The 15,943-nt window shown below is 43.8% G+C and overlaps 1 protein-coding gene across 1 annotated transcript; it reads left to right on the top strand.

Moving 5' to 3' along the window:
• The first annotated feature begins 7,264 nt into the window (after positions 1 to 7,264).
• On the top strand, positions 7,265 to 11,660 carry LOC106674696 (uncharacterized). The gene is made up of 5 exons (XM_076891995.1): positions 7,265 to 7,428; positions 9,318 to 9,411; positions 9,542 to 9,697; positions 10,455 to 10,547; positions 10,916 to 11,660. Exons 2-5 carry the CDS (start codon positions 9,403 to 9,405, stop codon positions 11,234 to 11,236), a joined length of 579 nt encoding a protein of 192 aa, XP_076748110.1. The 5' UTR covers positions 7,265 to 7,428; positions 9,318 to 9,402; the 3' UTR covers positions 11,237 to 11,660.
• Positions 11,661 to 15,943: the final 4,283 nt, after the last annotated feature.

Consider the following 15,943-nt stretch of genomic DNA (forward strand, 5'->3'; position numbering starts at 1 on the left):
CATCTCTTTCTCAGACAACTGCCTGTCGCTGTGAGAACCGGCCTCGCCAACTCCCCGTTTCCAGCGACGCAGGAGTACCGCTCCCTGGCTGAAGAGGTGCTGGTCTCCCGCACGTTTGGAGTGCACGCCCCGGACGTGGATCCACCGGCGACACCCCCACCAGCCTTCTCCGGAGCGAATGAGCTGGCACTGACGGCAGGAACCGTTTCGCGGTGGCCCCAGTTGCTGACGATATGGAAAGGCTGCTCTTCATTGAAGACTCACGCTCCGGGAGCTGTTTTCTGGTGGACTCTGGCTCCCAGAAGAGCCTCGCAATCCGCCGCGGACTGTTTAGCGGCAGGCCACGGCCCATGGCTGATTGCGGCTAACGGTTCTCCTATTGCAACTTATGGAGAAAGGTTAGTGACTGTTAGTTTCCACGGCAGGGAATTCCAGTGGAACTTTGTTGTTGCTACCAGCTCTGTGCCTATCGTAGGCCCCGATTTCCTTTGTGCCCATGGGCTGTTAGTTGATGTTGCCCACAGACGTTTGATCGATGCTCTGTCGTTCTTTTCACTACCCTGTTTTACCCGGGCTGCCGACCCCCTCATCCAGGCCAATTTAGTGGCCTCCGGAGACATGTTTCAGCATTTGCTGTTAGAGTTTCCGTCGCTGTCAAGTCCTAATTTTGCCAACGTGGCAGCAAAACACGCAGTTGAGCATTATATCCCCACGATCAGACCCTCGCGTCGCCTCGACCCCGCGAAACTGTCCGTTGCTCGGGAGGAGTTTGTGGCTGTGGGGCGCCTGGGCCTCTTCGCTTCACATGGTGCCCAAGCCAGACAGGCAGTGGCCACCATGTGGGGATTTTCGGCGTTTAAATAACGTTACAGACAACGATCGTTACCCGATTCCCCACATCCAGGATTTTTCCACCCATCTCGCCAGGACCTCGATTTTTTCCAAAATCGATTTGGTGCGGGGATATCACCAAGTGCCGGTGCGCGCTGAGGATGTTCTGAAAACCGCTGTCATCACCCCCTTTGGTTTGTTTGAGTTTCTGCGCATGCCGTTTGGGTTGAAAGGTGCCACCCAGACCTTTCAGCGACTTATGGACTCCTTTCATTTTCGTCTACCTGGACGACATATTGGTGGCCAGCAACTCGGCAGGCCAGCACGAATCTCATCTATGCCAGGTTTTCCAGTGTTTAGCAGAGCACGGCCTGATCATCAGCCTGTCAAAGTGCCAGTTTGGTTTGCCGGTCCTGGATTTCCTGGGGCACCGCATCTCCGCTGACGGCGTGGTCCCGTTGCCGGACAGGGTCCAAGCCGTCGCAGCTTTTCCGTGTCCCGCCTCAGTTAAAGCATTGCAGGAGTTCCTGGGGATGGTCAATTTTTATAATCGTTTCCTTCCCCGGGCTGCTCACCAGTTACAACCGCTCCATGCTGCTTTAAAAGGTAAAACGGCAAAAGACCCCATTGACTGGTCCCCTGACCCCCTCCGTGCGTTTTCCACGGCAAAGTCGGCGTTGGCCAACACTGCTCTGCTGGTCCATCTGTTCCCGTCAGCGGAGATCGCATTGACCACCGATTTGTCGGATGTAGCGGTGTGCGCCATGTTGGAACAGCGCGTCTCCGGCATCTAGCAGCCCCTCGCCTTTTTCAGTTGCACGCTCCAAGACGCTGAGCGCAAGTACAGTGTTTTCGACAGAGAGTTGTTGGCTCTGCATCTCGCGATGCAACATTTTCGATTTTTCCTCGAGGGCCACAATTTTACCACATACGTTGACCATAAGCCTCTGACGTTTGACATGTCCAAGGTTTCTGATGCTGGGAGCGCGCGCCAGCAGCGTCAGTTGGCGGCAATATCAGAGTTTACTACAGACATTCAGCACGTGGCTGGTAAGTCCAACCAGGTCGCTGATTGCCTGTCCCGTGCACTGGTATCCCCAGTGTATGTCAGCAGAGCACCGACCTGAATGTCCTCGCCCTTCGGTCCTCACAGACGGGCCTCGTGCTGGAAGACACGCCGGTGTGGGATGGCGGTCTGCGTTTGCTGTGCGACGTGTCTATGGGTTGCCTGCGCCCCGTCGTTACCCTCTCGTGCCGCCGTCGTGTTTTCAACTCCATCCATGCTCTCTTTCACCCGGGCTTTGGTCAAGCTGGTCAGTGACAAGTTCGTTTGGCCGGGCATGCGGAAAGCGGTAAAGAGTTGGGCTGCTGCATGTTTTCCTTGCCAACGCTCGAAGGTCCACAGGCACACTCAGGTGCCCCTCGAACCTTTCTGCGTACCTCGTAGGCGTTTCGACCATGTGCATGATTTGGTCGGACCGCTCCCACAGTTGCAGGGTTTCACATGCCTTTTGCCTGTGGTGGATCGCACCACCAGGTGGCCAGAGGCAGTTCCTCTGGCTTCCACGATGGCTGAGGTGGTGGCCAGGGTGTTCGTGTCTGCGTGGGTTTTGCGTTTTGGTCCCCCCGTTGACATTACCTCAGACAGAGGCCCTCAGTTTGTGTCGGAACTTTGGTCCACCATGGCTGACGGTCTGGGGGTCAAGGTCCACCGCACCACGGCATACCACCCGTAGGCTAACTGGATGTGCGAGCGGTTTCACCGGTCGCTCAAGGCCGCGGTCCGTGCTTCCTTAACGAGTGGTAACTGGGTCGACCATCTGCCTTGGGTTTTGTTGGGATTGCGCAGCGCAGTTAAGGAGGACCTCAGGGTTTCTCCTGCTGAACTGGTCCTTGGGCAACTCCTCCGCGTCCCCGGGGAATTTTTGCCTGGGGACGCGGTGCCAGCTCTACGCTCCCCTGGAGGCCCCTTTTCTGTCCCTGGCCCCGTGCACCACTGCCTGCCAGATATTTTTGTTCCGCGGTCGTTGGAATCTTCGCCTTTCATTTTTGTTCGGCGTGCACCAGGTCCCAAGCATTTTGTTTTGGAAGGAAGCTCCTGTGGTGCTGGCCCGTGCCCCCCGCCGCGGCAGCCCACCTGCTACCAGGACGTTGGACTCTGACCCTCCCTCTGAGAGCCGTCGCTCATCCAGCCAGCGGAGGGTTTGGCCTGTCTTTCCTGGCCTGGTGAACCCACAGCCAGTTCTCAGACTCCCCGTTTCAGCCGTTCTGGATGTTTTGATTAAGCCCCGGGTCCTGGACTAGTGGACTGTTTGTTTGGGTGTTTTGGGGGGGGAGGCATGTGTGGCGACCCACTAGAGGGCTCACACCCAAGCTGGGAGGAAGGGTTCTGCTGTGTTTGGGCGCAATATGCTCAGTTCATGTTTGGAGGTGAATAAAGTTGGAGTGTAAAACTAGAGCTCCTGTGTCATGTGTCACATGCCTCCATATTATTATATTAATATAGTACAAGGTTCAGTTAGCTTTGCACAAAATCAGCTGGTACAAATGTCCTTCAAAGAGCTACTTTTTATCTTCTTACTGTAAATTTTCATTTACCCCTTCTTAAAGTTTCCATATGGATGTTTACCTGTGTAAGAATATCCACTGTGTTAGATAAACAGATCCAAGAATACAATGATGAAAAAAATTAAAGGCACACTTTAAGATCTCAACAGAAGAAAAATCATGCTGGATAGCTGTACTTATATGGACTGGGTAATGTGTTGGATGCCATATCGCTTGATGGAAATTAAATTTATCAACCTAAACAGGGTTAAATTCAAGGACCCCATAAATTAAAGTTACTCAATGAATAAAATGGCAGGCTAGTCCATTTTGCCAAAATTTCCTTGCAGCAACTCAAAGTGGTAATTTTATGACAACGTCAGAGTTTGTCTTAATGAGACAATAGGGGGATCTCCTCCTAGATCTTCCTCCCGGTCGCAGCAGATGGCCCCGCCCCTCCCTGAGCCTGGTTCTGCCGGAGGTTTCTTCCTGTTAAAAGGGAGTTTTTCCTTCTCACTGTCGCCAAAGTGCTTGCTCATAGGGAATCATATGATTGTTGGGTTTTTCTCTGTATGTATTATTGTACAATATAAAGCACCTTGAGGTGACTGTTGTTGTATTTTGGCGCTATATAAATAAAACTGAATTGAATTGAATAGATCTGGACCGGGCATTACTGAGCACCTAGACAGTCTGAGGTGTAACATGGTGTCGTCAGATGGACTTTTGGAAGATGTATTCTATTGGATTTAGGTCAGGCGAATGTGGCGACCACTCAGTGGTATCAGTTCCCTGATCCTCTGGAAACTGACTGTATGTTCTCACCACATGTGGCCGGGCATTGCCGTGCACCAGTACGAGACCAGGACCCACTTCACCAGAGCAGGGTCTGACAGTGGGTCATTGGATTTGATTCTGATACCTGATGGCAGTCAGGGTGCCGATGCCTAGCCTGTAGAAGTCTGTATGCACCTCCATGGATATGTCTAACCAGAACCATCCCTGACCCAAACTGCTCATGCTGAACACCGTTTCTAATGTTCTCCATGACTCATTCAGACCCTTTTGCATCTGTCACATGTGCTCAGAGTGAACCTGCTCTCATCAGTGAAAAGCAAAGGGAAACACAGCAAACCGTCTGGCAATGGCAAATATTGATGATTGACATGTGTACAACCTCTGTAGGGTCCAGGTGTTCCCTCGTGGCACCAGTAGTGACCCTGACCGTAGCCAAATGCAAAACTAGTGAAAAAAAATGGTCAGAAAAGAAGAAGAGGGAAAATGTCAGTGTCCTTCACCTGTAAAACCTTCCTGTTGTCTCGTTGTTGCTTTCATAAACACAAAACAGCTGAAACCGATTAACGCCCCCCTCTGATTCTGGTGATCAATACCATGATTGATTATAATGTTCTTTTCATTTTTTTAAGCAGGGTTGAAAAACTGTCTGTAACCAAGAATTCAGATCAGTGTGAAGCCTGAGCTTTTGGCTTCTGTACAGAAGTTGACCTCACTACTGAAACATTGTCCGTGTTTAATAGGAGCATCCAGCACAGTAACAGAATCCATTTAACAGAAAATAAGAAAGCCGCAGAACAGACCACAACAGACCCAAATATGGAAATCAGCATGTGAGGTTATAGAGTGGCTCCTAACCTCAACCGGGCTTTAAACTAACCTGCTAACATGCTAAGGTTGCTGCTTGGGGTAGGTGAACACAAACAGCAAACTCTTTAGATGCCTTTATAACAGACAACATTCTGAAATTTAAACCTATTGTGTTACTCTGGTCAACACAAGTGACTCAGTATTGGCCTGTGAAAGCCATCTCATTGGTGCCTCCGTGTGTACCATTAGAGCTCCTATAGCGCCTGCAGCTATAAGCAGCGGAGCTATACGGAGGTATAGTTTCACATCCACCAAATCCTCTCCCTAGACAATGCTGCTTCGCTTGGCTTGTTCTGGCTGCAAAGCAGCTTCCTATATTAAGAAACTGAGAGAGAGGGACCACTTTCCACAGACATAATAGCATTCTTAGAGTGAGAGAGCAATGTGGGAGAAAGTCGCACCCTCTTCACACTTCAGTGATCCTCACCCCTTTCCCCTCCCTTGTCCTCTTCTTCTTCCTCCCCCCTACATTTTTCCTTCCCCTCCAGCACACACACTTTTCTTCTTAGAGGATTCTTTTGAAATCGGACAAGGGAGACGGTGAGATCAAAGGAGGCTACCACACACAGCATTCCCAATCCTGGCTGTCTGCGTGCACGACACGCACACACACACACACACACACACACACACACACACACACACACACACACACAGTGTTGCTTTCATTTCCTACATCCCAAGTTTATATTGTGACAGCCAGATATTGAAAAAACACTTTTATGTCGTTTTCGTCAAAAGTCCATCTGTAGTTAGATGCATGTCGATTCTGGAATATTGTCCCTGTGTCTCAGCAGGACTGAGACAGATATTTAAGCACAGGACTGAGTTGTAAGACAAACCTTTAATAGTTAAGCCACAGTTAGTTAATAGTATGATAAGTCATCTACTTTCATTTTGTCACACACAGTAACAGGTTGAATTATAGGACATTATGCCGTCTTTTGATTGTAGCTGCTTTGCGCAGGTCCAGAGATTACCCTGTTACCACCTTAATAGCCCTATGATCCAAACAAGTAAATCTGGACATTTGGCACAGGGAGTTTTCACCTCCCGTCAGCCTTTTTAAACAGCTTATTGTTTTCATAGAGGTCTATCTCAGCTGATACTGGGCACCAGGTGAGGTCTAGCCTGGACAGAGTAAGAGATAACCATGTAAACCTGGGAGGTAAACTGGGCTAGATCTGTCACGGCTGGCGGAGTGAGCCGTGTGGTGTGGAGGAAAAGGAGGACCCAAAATGCGGCAGTGACTGATGATTCGAGTGACGTTTATTTACAAGGTGGCAGTGGCAGAAACAGGCAACGAATCGTGAGACATACTAACGGAAACCTAAACTGGGAAAACTAAAGAGCAACTAGAAATCCTCAGGACACGGGGTGAAAGGCAGAGAGCCGCAGACTGACGGAGGATAACAAAAACGCAGATGAACGCAGATGAACGCAGACGAGCCGACCACGAACACAGACCGACACCCACTAAATATACACACACAAGGTAATCAGGTAATCACACACAGGAGGGAAGAACAGCTGATCTGAATACACATGATGACTGGAGGACACAAGCTGAACACAATGACAACAGACACAGACCTTCAGAATAGAACACGAAATCCAGAACACGAGCCTTCAAAGTAAAGCAGGAAACACACAGACTGATTTACAACACAACACGGGGACATGAACAGAGCACCAAGGACAGACACAGGTAGGGCTGAATGTACACCAAACTTCAGGTTCATCCCTAAACTAGTACAAAATCAGAATAAACACAAGGCACAAAAATGAACTTCAAGGAAACACAAAACGCTGGGTCAAAATGACCCAGGACCATGACAAGATCGATCCAGAAGACGGTTTAAAGCAGAGGTTCCCAAAGTGGGGGGCGCAGAGCGCAAATTATGGACAAACAGTATCGCACATTCTTGATTTTTACTTAACAAACACTTGTTGTAATGACTAACTGCTCCTGACATTTTAGAGATGTTAGCTTTATACAGTAAAGTTACAGCAGGATACAAATTGTCATGGTTCTCAAGGTCTGGAGAGGTCGTGGTGTGTGTGTTTTTTGTCTTCGCCTCTCCCACCAGGGCGGAACTGGACCTTGATTCCCTGCCTCTGAACCCGCCCTGAACACACACCTGTGGCTCATTCACACTGATCCTGGCAGACTACTTAAGATGGCAAGAGAGGCTGCTTCCTCGCTGGATCGTCACATTACCTAGCCATAGTGTAGCCTAGCCTTTGGAAGTATTCCTTGTGATCACCTAGAGTTTCCTCCTAACGTTGTTTTTCTCTCTGTACAGGCCTTCTAGATTCCCTGCCCATCTGGATTTCTGTGGATGTGTGTGAGTGAGCGTGAGCATTTTGGAGTGGACATTCAGAGTGAGTTGTGGATTAAGTTGAAGAGGAGCGTATGTACTAGAGATGGACCGATCCGATATTACGTATCGGTATCGGTCCGATACTGACCTAAATTACTGGATCGGATATCGGAGAAAAATAAAAAATGTAATCCGATCCATTAAATATCACGAAAGCACCTCACAAAACTTGCAACACGCCGTAACTCACCTCAGAACGTTAGCACGTCGGAGCAGTATGCATCACGTGGTAGAGCGGCTGTGGCATGCGGGACCTGTCGGTGGTCTGGATAGCATGTGGAGCTTCGCTAGCAACCCGGCATTTCATCTCCGACAAAGTTATCCCGAGAGAAGTAAAGCAAGTGTGTAAGTCCATCTCTGAATGTAAAGCATTCCTGCGTTAAGCTTAACAAACGATATATGGAGCGACTGCCTCTTCTGCTGCTACTTCAATCATGAAACTGCTTAATGATCAGCTGATCGGCTTTTCTGTCGCGAGTCCGTCTCTCTGGTTTGCTTTTGGCCCACTTTGCACCAGAAAGAGGAAACCAGCGGCTGAACAACAGCAGCACGTTTAAGCTTGATCAGCTGTTGTTAGAATGTATTTAATATTACTTTCTACTCGAGGATCTTTTTCTACGTAGCTGACGGCTGGTAACTGTGCAGGGGCGGATCTAGCAAAGTTTAGCCAGGGGGGCCGATAGGGCATGAACAGGGAAAAGGGGCACAAAGACATACTTTTCTTTCTTATTCTCATTTAGAATGTCGAGCTTTTAATAAATAATTATCCAAATCTGACACCCAAAGTTTTAATCTGATGTAAAAGGAATAGAAGTCAATTACTGTATATAGTGACTATTAACTCATTCACTGCCATTGACGTCTATAGCCGTCAATTGCAGTGAATGAGTCAATGGGTTTAACTCATTCACTGCCAATGGCTGGCAGTGAATGAGTTAAGTCTAATATATATACCCTAGTAAGCTATAGTACTTTTTCCTTTGGGAAGGTACCATCTGTGCAGTCTGCAATTTTGTTGAAGAAAGATGTTGAATCTATTTAATATTTCTTGAAAAATAATTGATTTCTGTGCATTTTTTTTCACACTGCATCAAATTAAGGTTGATTACGTCGATTAAGCATCATGAGGTGGAGCGTGAGGGGTGGTTCCCTATTTTTTATTTATTTATTTTTGTTGTTGCTGGGAGTTGGAACCCTATTAGTTAGGTTGCTTAATATTTATGCTAAGTACTCTTTAAAATACCAGAATAGGGAGGATGGTGTAGGTTTAAGTTTATTAGATTGATCAGTATTGCTGAACTATGAAATATTTTTTTTTTGCATACAGGTATAACAGAATAGCTTTAGTGTAGTTGTTGTTTTAAACTTGAGTATGAACTTATACAAAATGCAGCAAGATATTTAAAAAACAGTTTTGTTGATTAAAAAACACTATATCGGATTCATATCGGTATCGGCAGATATCCAAATTTATGATATCGGTATCGGACATAAAAAAAGTGGTATCGCAGAAAATAACCCCATTTAAGCTGGGTCGACAGCCACCCCCAATTTTTGCATGATTGTAGCTGCTAGCTACAAGCTAGCTAGCTATCCGGCGCGACGTTAGAACTGGTTACCAGCAACCGACCATCACAGTCGGGAATGCAAGTTAGGCAAAAAGCCGTTTTTTACCAGTATACTAACTGGCTAGCGTTACCACGATGCATCGGTGGTGGATACAGCTAGCTAGCATAAGTTCATAGTTCATAACATTCATAGTATAACTCCGTGCTCCGCTTCGTTTGAATTTTTCTGGTGAGCTCGCGGTTTCTAGACACAAGCTTGTGTTTGTGCGCGCACGTTTGTCTCTGTCTCTCTTCATATAAATATCTGTGTGTTGATGGCCAGGACCTTTGAATTCAGGAGGAAAGAGGTTGTGGATAAGAAGCCTGACATCAAGAACCTCTTGGAAAGATGGCCAGGTCTATTTCAGATGGAAGAGGTATAACTTTAACTTTTTTGTACTAATGCCTTTTATCATAGTTTGGAAATAGGAAATATATGTGTTGACTTTTTCTTGTTGGAAGTTGGTCTTTAAAAAAATGTATTGTACACTGTCTACTCATGTACAGATTAATGCAGAGTTTCTGCGGGTTACTGCAGTTCCCCTGCTAACCAGATTCATGGCCCAGCTGGACAAGCACTCCCCACAGCTACTTAAAATAATCAGAAAGAAAGGAGGGACAACCAAAGCAAAAACTGCCATAATCCTAGAGTTTCTTGATCAGGTAGGGTGTATATAATTAACTATTAAGTTAGCATTTTAACCCCTGTATCTAATGAGAATTTGTATCCTGTTACAGTTTTATTTTGGTAACGTCAGTGATTATGGCTGTGACCTTTTAAAATGTTGAAAGGAAGTGTGGGCTTTATACATTTATACATACATATATACGTATAAACTTTTATTTAGGGACAAGAAAGCATATGCCGCTTTTCCACCGACAGAACACGGTGTGGCTCAGTTCACTTTAGCCCCCTGCAGACACTTTTCCACCGCCTTTACACCTGATTGGCCCGGGTATGTGTGGTGCCCACGTGATGTGATATAGAAGCGCTCCCACAAAAGGCTTTAAAAAAAACTCCCAGCAACCATACTCCATTGACTTTGGACCATGGCGACTTCCTCCACAAGAACCAAAAATCAAACCAATCAAAATGAACCACAGACAGAGCAAAGTACAAAAACACACATATATCACGATTGTTGTTGTTCTTCGGGCTGTGACGTTGCGGACAAAGACTTTTGCGCGCGACTTTTCATAGCCAGATGGGTTCGCCCCTGTTCCCAGTTACGTCCGCTTTATGTTTCCACCGCAACAAGCAAGTTCATCCGCACTAAACTGAACTGCTCTCAAGCGCACCGTGCCGATTTGTCGGTGGAAAAGGGGCATTAGTCACCTCATGAGGATAGAGAGGTGAAAAAAAATTCCTCTCACGCATACTCTCCATATTGCATAGTAACAATTTTAACTGTTCCTGCAGGATGCTGATGCTGACATTAGGATGGAGTGTATACTTAAATCTCTCATTATCTACCTTGGAGAACACGTTGAGGACTTGATAAAAGAATACATGGTATGTCCATATCTGTTCTGTCTCTACATGAGCTGCAGTCTCTTGATGTAAATTTGACAACTCTGCTATTAAATGCAGTGATTAATGTAGGACAGCAACGATTAATCAACTCATCAAGTTAATATCTTAGGGTTCTGTATTGTTTTCTTTCTTTTTTTTCTTGGGCTTTGTGGAACATTTATGAAAATATTCCACCATTGATTTAATTTAATGATTATGCAATTCACAATCTGATTAGTCAAATAATTGTTCTAATAGTCTGTGACCAAATAACTATCAAAATAGTAGTTTATTATGGTCAAAGATTTATCAGGTGTGCCAGACTTCAGTTCTTCACTTGTACATTTTGTTCCATATTTTACCTCAAGATATCCCAGAAAGATGAAGCTGAGGAAGAGCTGCAGAGTACCACCATGGCACTCTTCGTCTTCAGGGACAACTCAAGCCTCCTACATCAGCCTCGAGACATCGGGATAATCATTGATGGTGTGGAAGTCCTGAATGAGTTGCCTTCTGTGGCAGCTGGAGTGGCAATGGTGTTTGGACTCTGTTATGCTCTTAATATGGAATATCCACGAGGATTCAGGTTCACCTTTGAGGCTCTTCAAAAGATTATGATGGAGCTTGACTTTAACAAGATGACCTCTAAGATTCGCAAACTTAATTGTGAACTTAACACTGCACAGTAGTGTGTTTGCATGCATGTGTGGATGTGTATGTGCACATGCATGTGCATGTGTGCTTGGTTATTTTGCTTGGTTGGCCTGCAGTGGTATTCTACATTCAAAAATTATAAGAACACCCATTTGAAAGGGAGATTTAAGTTGATTTCATTGATACATGTGTAGATTTTTTTTTTACATTGTACAGGCACAGTGCACATATAAACATTTTTGAGTACTTGCAAATTGGTTTAAAAAGAGTTTTTATAATGGTTTTATGCCAGTTTTAGACAGGTTGCAGGTTTTATACCAGTTCTAAAACGATTGCAGGTTTTATACTGGTTTTCAAAAGATTGCAGGTTTTATAAAACAAACATTTCTCTAATCATTTCTGCCGTAGCACTAAATCTGTATATTACTAATCCACTGTATTGATTATAGTTAAAATGGTTTGGAACAATAAATAATTTTGAAATAATTGGTTGGCCAACTGTCTTGTTTTTTATAGGAAATGCAGAGCATTTTTGAACTGAAATAAAATGAAATGTAAAAAATATAGTTTGAATATATGTAAATCAATTACCTGGCTTCAACACAAACATATTAGTTCATGTTAATTTGGTTTGATGTGAATACATTAGGTTGGTTAAATTTCAACATATTAGCTTGGTTCAATAATTAAAATATGGTTCTATGTAAAAAAAAAAAAAAAAAAAAAAATCAATTTGGATCAATGCAAAATTTAAAGTTTCAGTCAAGTCTAGTAATATTGTTTATATCAACATAAAAGTATCAGGTCATATCAAGTGACTCAATTTGGATTCTATGAAGTCAAATATTTTGGATGTGACAATTGGACATCAATTTTTTTTTTATTTGAATAGGGTTATTCTTTTTACAGTGTATATATGTAGATATTCTCACTTGGTGCCACACTGTAAATAAACCCTCACCTTCTCTCTAAACTTCAGAGTCCTGCGAGTGAGTCCTCTGCCTAATAATCTGTGACACAAATAACATCAGGCTGATCCTGCCACGATTTGTTCCCCCTGTACAAATCACGGACTAACAGTATCCCACAGCTGTTTATGTTTTTAAACCCATTTTGCACAGAGAGACATTTTTTGAAAAATGATAGCAAAGTTGAATATTATTATACAGGAAAAAAACACAACTACACGTAAAATAATCACACCGTGACGCCTCTGCCTTTCGAAATGGAGGGACAGTAACTGTGTGTGTAAATGTAAGCGTGTAAAACCTGAAGATAGTCAGATTAACAGTATTTTCTGCCATTTTAGAAATTCATCTCATGTAAGCAATAACGTGGCGCACAGCGTGGCATGAAAAAAGGCACATACCTTTGACGTTGCGTGTCGAACTCTGTATTCCTTGTCCACACGTAAACGCAAATCTCCAACCTGGATGGAGTTTTAAAAAATCTCAGTTTTCAGTGATTTATGCCGTTTACGCGTGGACGAAAGGCCCAAACAAACTGAAATATAATCATTTTGTGTCATTCAGATAGTATGAAAATACCAGGTGATTTTAGTGCAGCTAAATAGGTAAGTGGACTGGTTCTTATATAGCGCTTTTCTACTCTTCTGAGCACTCAAAGCGCTTTACGCAACTTGTGCATTCACCCAAGCACATTGTTCTAAGTGCTTTCTAAGTAATATTCACACTCCAAATTGCATCGAAGAACAATTTGGAGTTAATATCTTGCCCAAGGATATTTGGCATGCAGACTAGGGGGAGCCAGGAATCAAACCACCAACCTTCCAATCAGTAGATGACCTGCTCTACCACCTGAGCAACAGCCACCTCTGTTGGGGTGTCACAATAGTTGGCAGTATTGTGATACCTGTCACTGCACTGGGGGAGAGCGGGCTGTGGGAGCTCTTAGGTTATTGGTTCCAGTGTCTAAGAACATAAATTAGTTGTTCCATCCGTGTGTTCCTTGTGTTCTACCCTCACCCTGGTAAGTGGAAGGATAATTCTCATCAAGCACTCAAATAACTTTTTACATTTTTATCCACATTTAAATATCAGACTCCAGTGGGCGTGTCAGGGCATCGACATCTTGGAAGCTTGGAAGGAAAAGCGACTGGACTTCTTTACATTTCTTGAAGATGTCCCACCGTTCATCTGAGACACCTCTGCAGTTCTTCTTCAGACCCAGGTAAATATGATGCTCCACCCATATTCAGTATTGTTATTAAATAACTGAACAATAGTATTTAAATAAACTCCAGTAATTTAAAACTTTTAATGTCCACTTTTTTATGGTCAGAGATGTGGTGAACCATATGTTTGTTGCCTTTGTCAGCAGTCGTGTTAAATTTGTCTGCAGTCTTTGATGTTCAAATAACAGGTTTTTATCAAAACAGTGATCATGAAAGAGCGTATGTGCCATGTTTAGAATTTGTTAAAGTTATTTGCTTCTCTAACAACAGACTGTTGTCCAGTATTTAACTAACACGTGACAACATATGATGTTAAAATACTTTATATTCACTCCAAACTGTTTCTTAGCTTATTCCTTTATCTTTGTCCACCAAAGAAAAATATGGATTTTTCTGTAGGTACATGCTGATCGACACTCACTCTGTCAGTCACACTTTTTTCAGTTTTTCACCTAATGTGAATTTCACGATGCAATCAGTTCAGCTGGTTGAAAGTTAGTCTTTGGTTTGTCCCAAACCTTAGATATCTGGGTCACTGCTGAAAAGCACAAAGACGGTTCATCACCTCTTTGGTCAGTCGTGTCATCTTCTTTTTGAGCCGCTCTCATTGCAGAAAAATGGCAGCTGGTGAGAGGCCGTGGCTAAACCTATAATCCTTCCTGTGTTCCTGTTCTATGATGAACACTTTGTGTTAAACAATGCACACAGAGCTCCTTCCACACTTCTGCCCTCCACCATCAAATGTGGAGAGAATCTAAATCTGACTTCACACCTGCTGAGACACCTTCTGATACCTAACTGCGTTCCTCGGTCACTGTGTGCCACGTCTGCTTGTTAGAGGCCTCCCACTAGTTAGACAGCTCGTGCTCCATGCTGGTGTTAGAGACCAGTGTGATGTCTGAGTATGATAACAACTGAATCAAGTCCAGGCTGGAAACTCCTGATTGTATTTTAAGTGGACCGCTGCTGGAGGTCAACAGACACTTGCCTTAAATTACACATGCTTTGATAATAATAATAATAATAATAATAATAATAATAATAAGTGCTTTAATATTACAAAGGGCTTTGACAGTCTTAGTGAGAATGAGAATACAGCTAACGTTAGCTCTCAGGACAGCAATGGCCAACTCTGAATTCCCCTACAGCTGCCTTAAAAACAATTACAATCCATGCCACTAGAGCAGGGCGATATGGCCAAAAATATTTATCACGATAAATATTTGAAAATTTGCAATAACAATATAACTGACGATATAATTGATGCGAGACAAAATACAACTCCACAACTTTACTAGCGCAAGAAACCCATCCATTTATTTTCACTTAAACAAGCAGCTGTTTTTTCGTGTGCATTAAAGCTTTATAAAAATGTAACAGTGCAAATGCAAATTCCTTGCTGAGAGTTTAACCAAAAGGCATTTCCAGTAGAAATGCGCTGACATATCCTGAGCATAACCATGTATAATATCCACTGACGTTAAAAAGAGGTGCTTTGCAACATTAAACTTCAGTGTGCAAAATAAAAAAGTCAAATACGTACTTTTTGGACCATAAGGTGCACGGGATTATAAGGCACAAGAAACAAAGCAGTCAGATAAGTCAAACTTTACTCAACTCATTCTTCTTGCTTCCTCCACTTCTGTACCATTGATTCATTAATGCTGTATTCTATCACAGCTGCTCTATTCCCATGTTGTTGCAGTATATTAATGACTAACCTCGTATTGTGGATGGATTATCTCAGTTGTTCTCCTGACTGAAGTTTGGTCCATTTACAGCATCCTGCTATGTGACTGTATTTGTCTCTAACCATCAGGAACCTTAACGTTAACTTTTATAAGTGGAAAAGTGTTAGTGTTCGTCCTCCAGCTTCACCGTTTATGTTATGCTAACATAGCTGTGTCGCTAGCGATCACGTAGCACATCATTATATAGCAGCTAGCCCAACTTCAGTAACCCTACAAATGTCACTGCTGTTTAGTTTCCTGTCTTCATTTATGTTGTAGCAAGTGATAACAGAGCTGTACGTTTGAATCTTTTCAGAAATCTCTTAGTCAGAACATACTATATCATGCTTAGGTAACTAGCAAAACTAGCACGCTAACTTCCGCTAACTTCCTGCTAACTTCTAACTCCTTGAAATGTAATAAATTCTGTTTTCATGGATGCCTGGATGTTAAACTTAATTGTTACACCTGGTAAAGCAGCAATGCTGATCGTTTTATTGAAGATGAAAGAATTTAGACAGTTTTTAACTCTCAGTGATGCTGCAGTGTTCGTTTGACTTTGGGATATAAAGCGGACGGAGTTTTGGACCTAGATTACTCCCAGATTTACGAGCATCTTAGTCCGACAAATAATAATAATGATAATAAAAATCTTAGGCAATAACAAGGGCCCGCTTGCATGTTGTACAAAAAAATGTGCTTTGTTGTGTATCTGACGGACAAACACCAAACCAGTTCCACATCACTGAAGTTGCAGCATTTTTACAAACCAGTTCTGGTTCATCCGTTTCACTCAACAATCCGCTTTCCCCCTTCTC

Source organism: Maylandia zebra, linkage group LG14, assembly GCF_041146795.1.
Source record: "Maylandia zebra isolate NMK-2024a linkage group LG14, Mzebra_GT3a, whole genome shotgun sequence".
NCBI classification, from domain to species: Eukaryota; Metazoa; Chordata; class Actinopteri; order Cichliformes; family Cichlidae; genus Maylandia; species Maylandia zebra.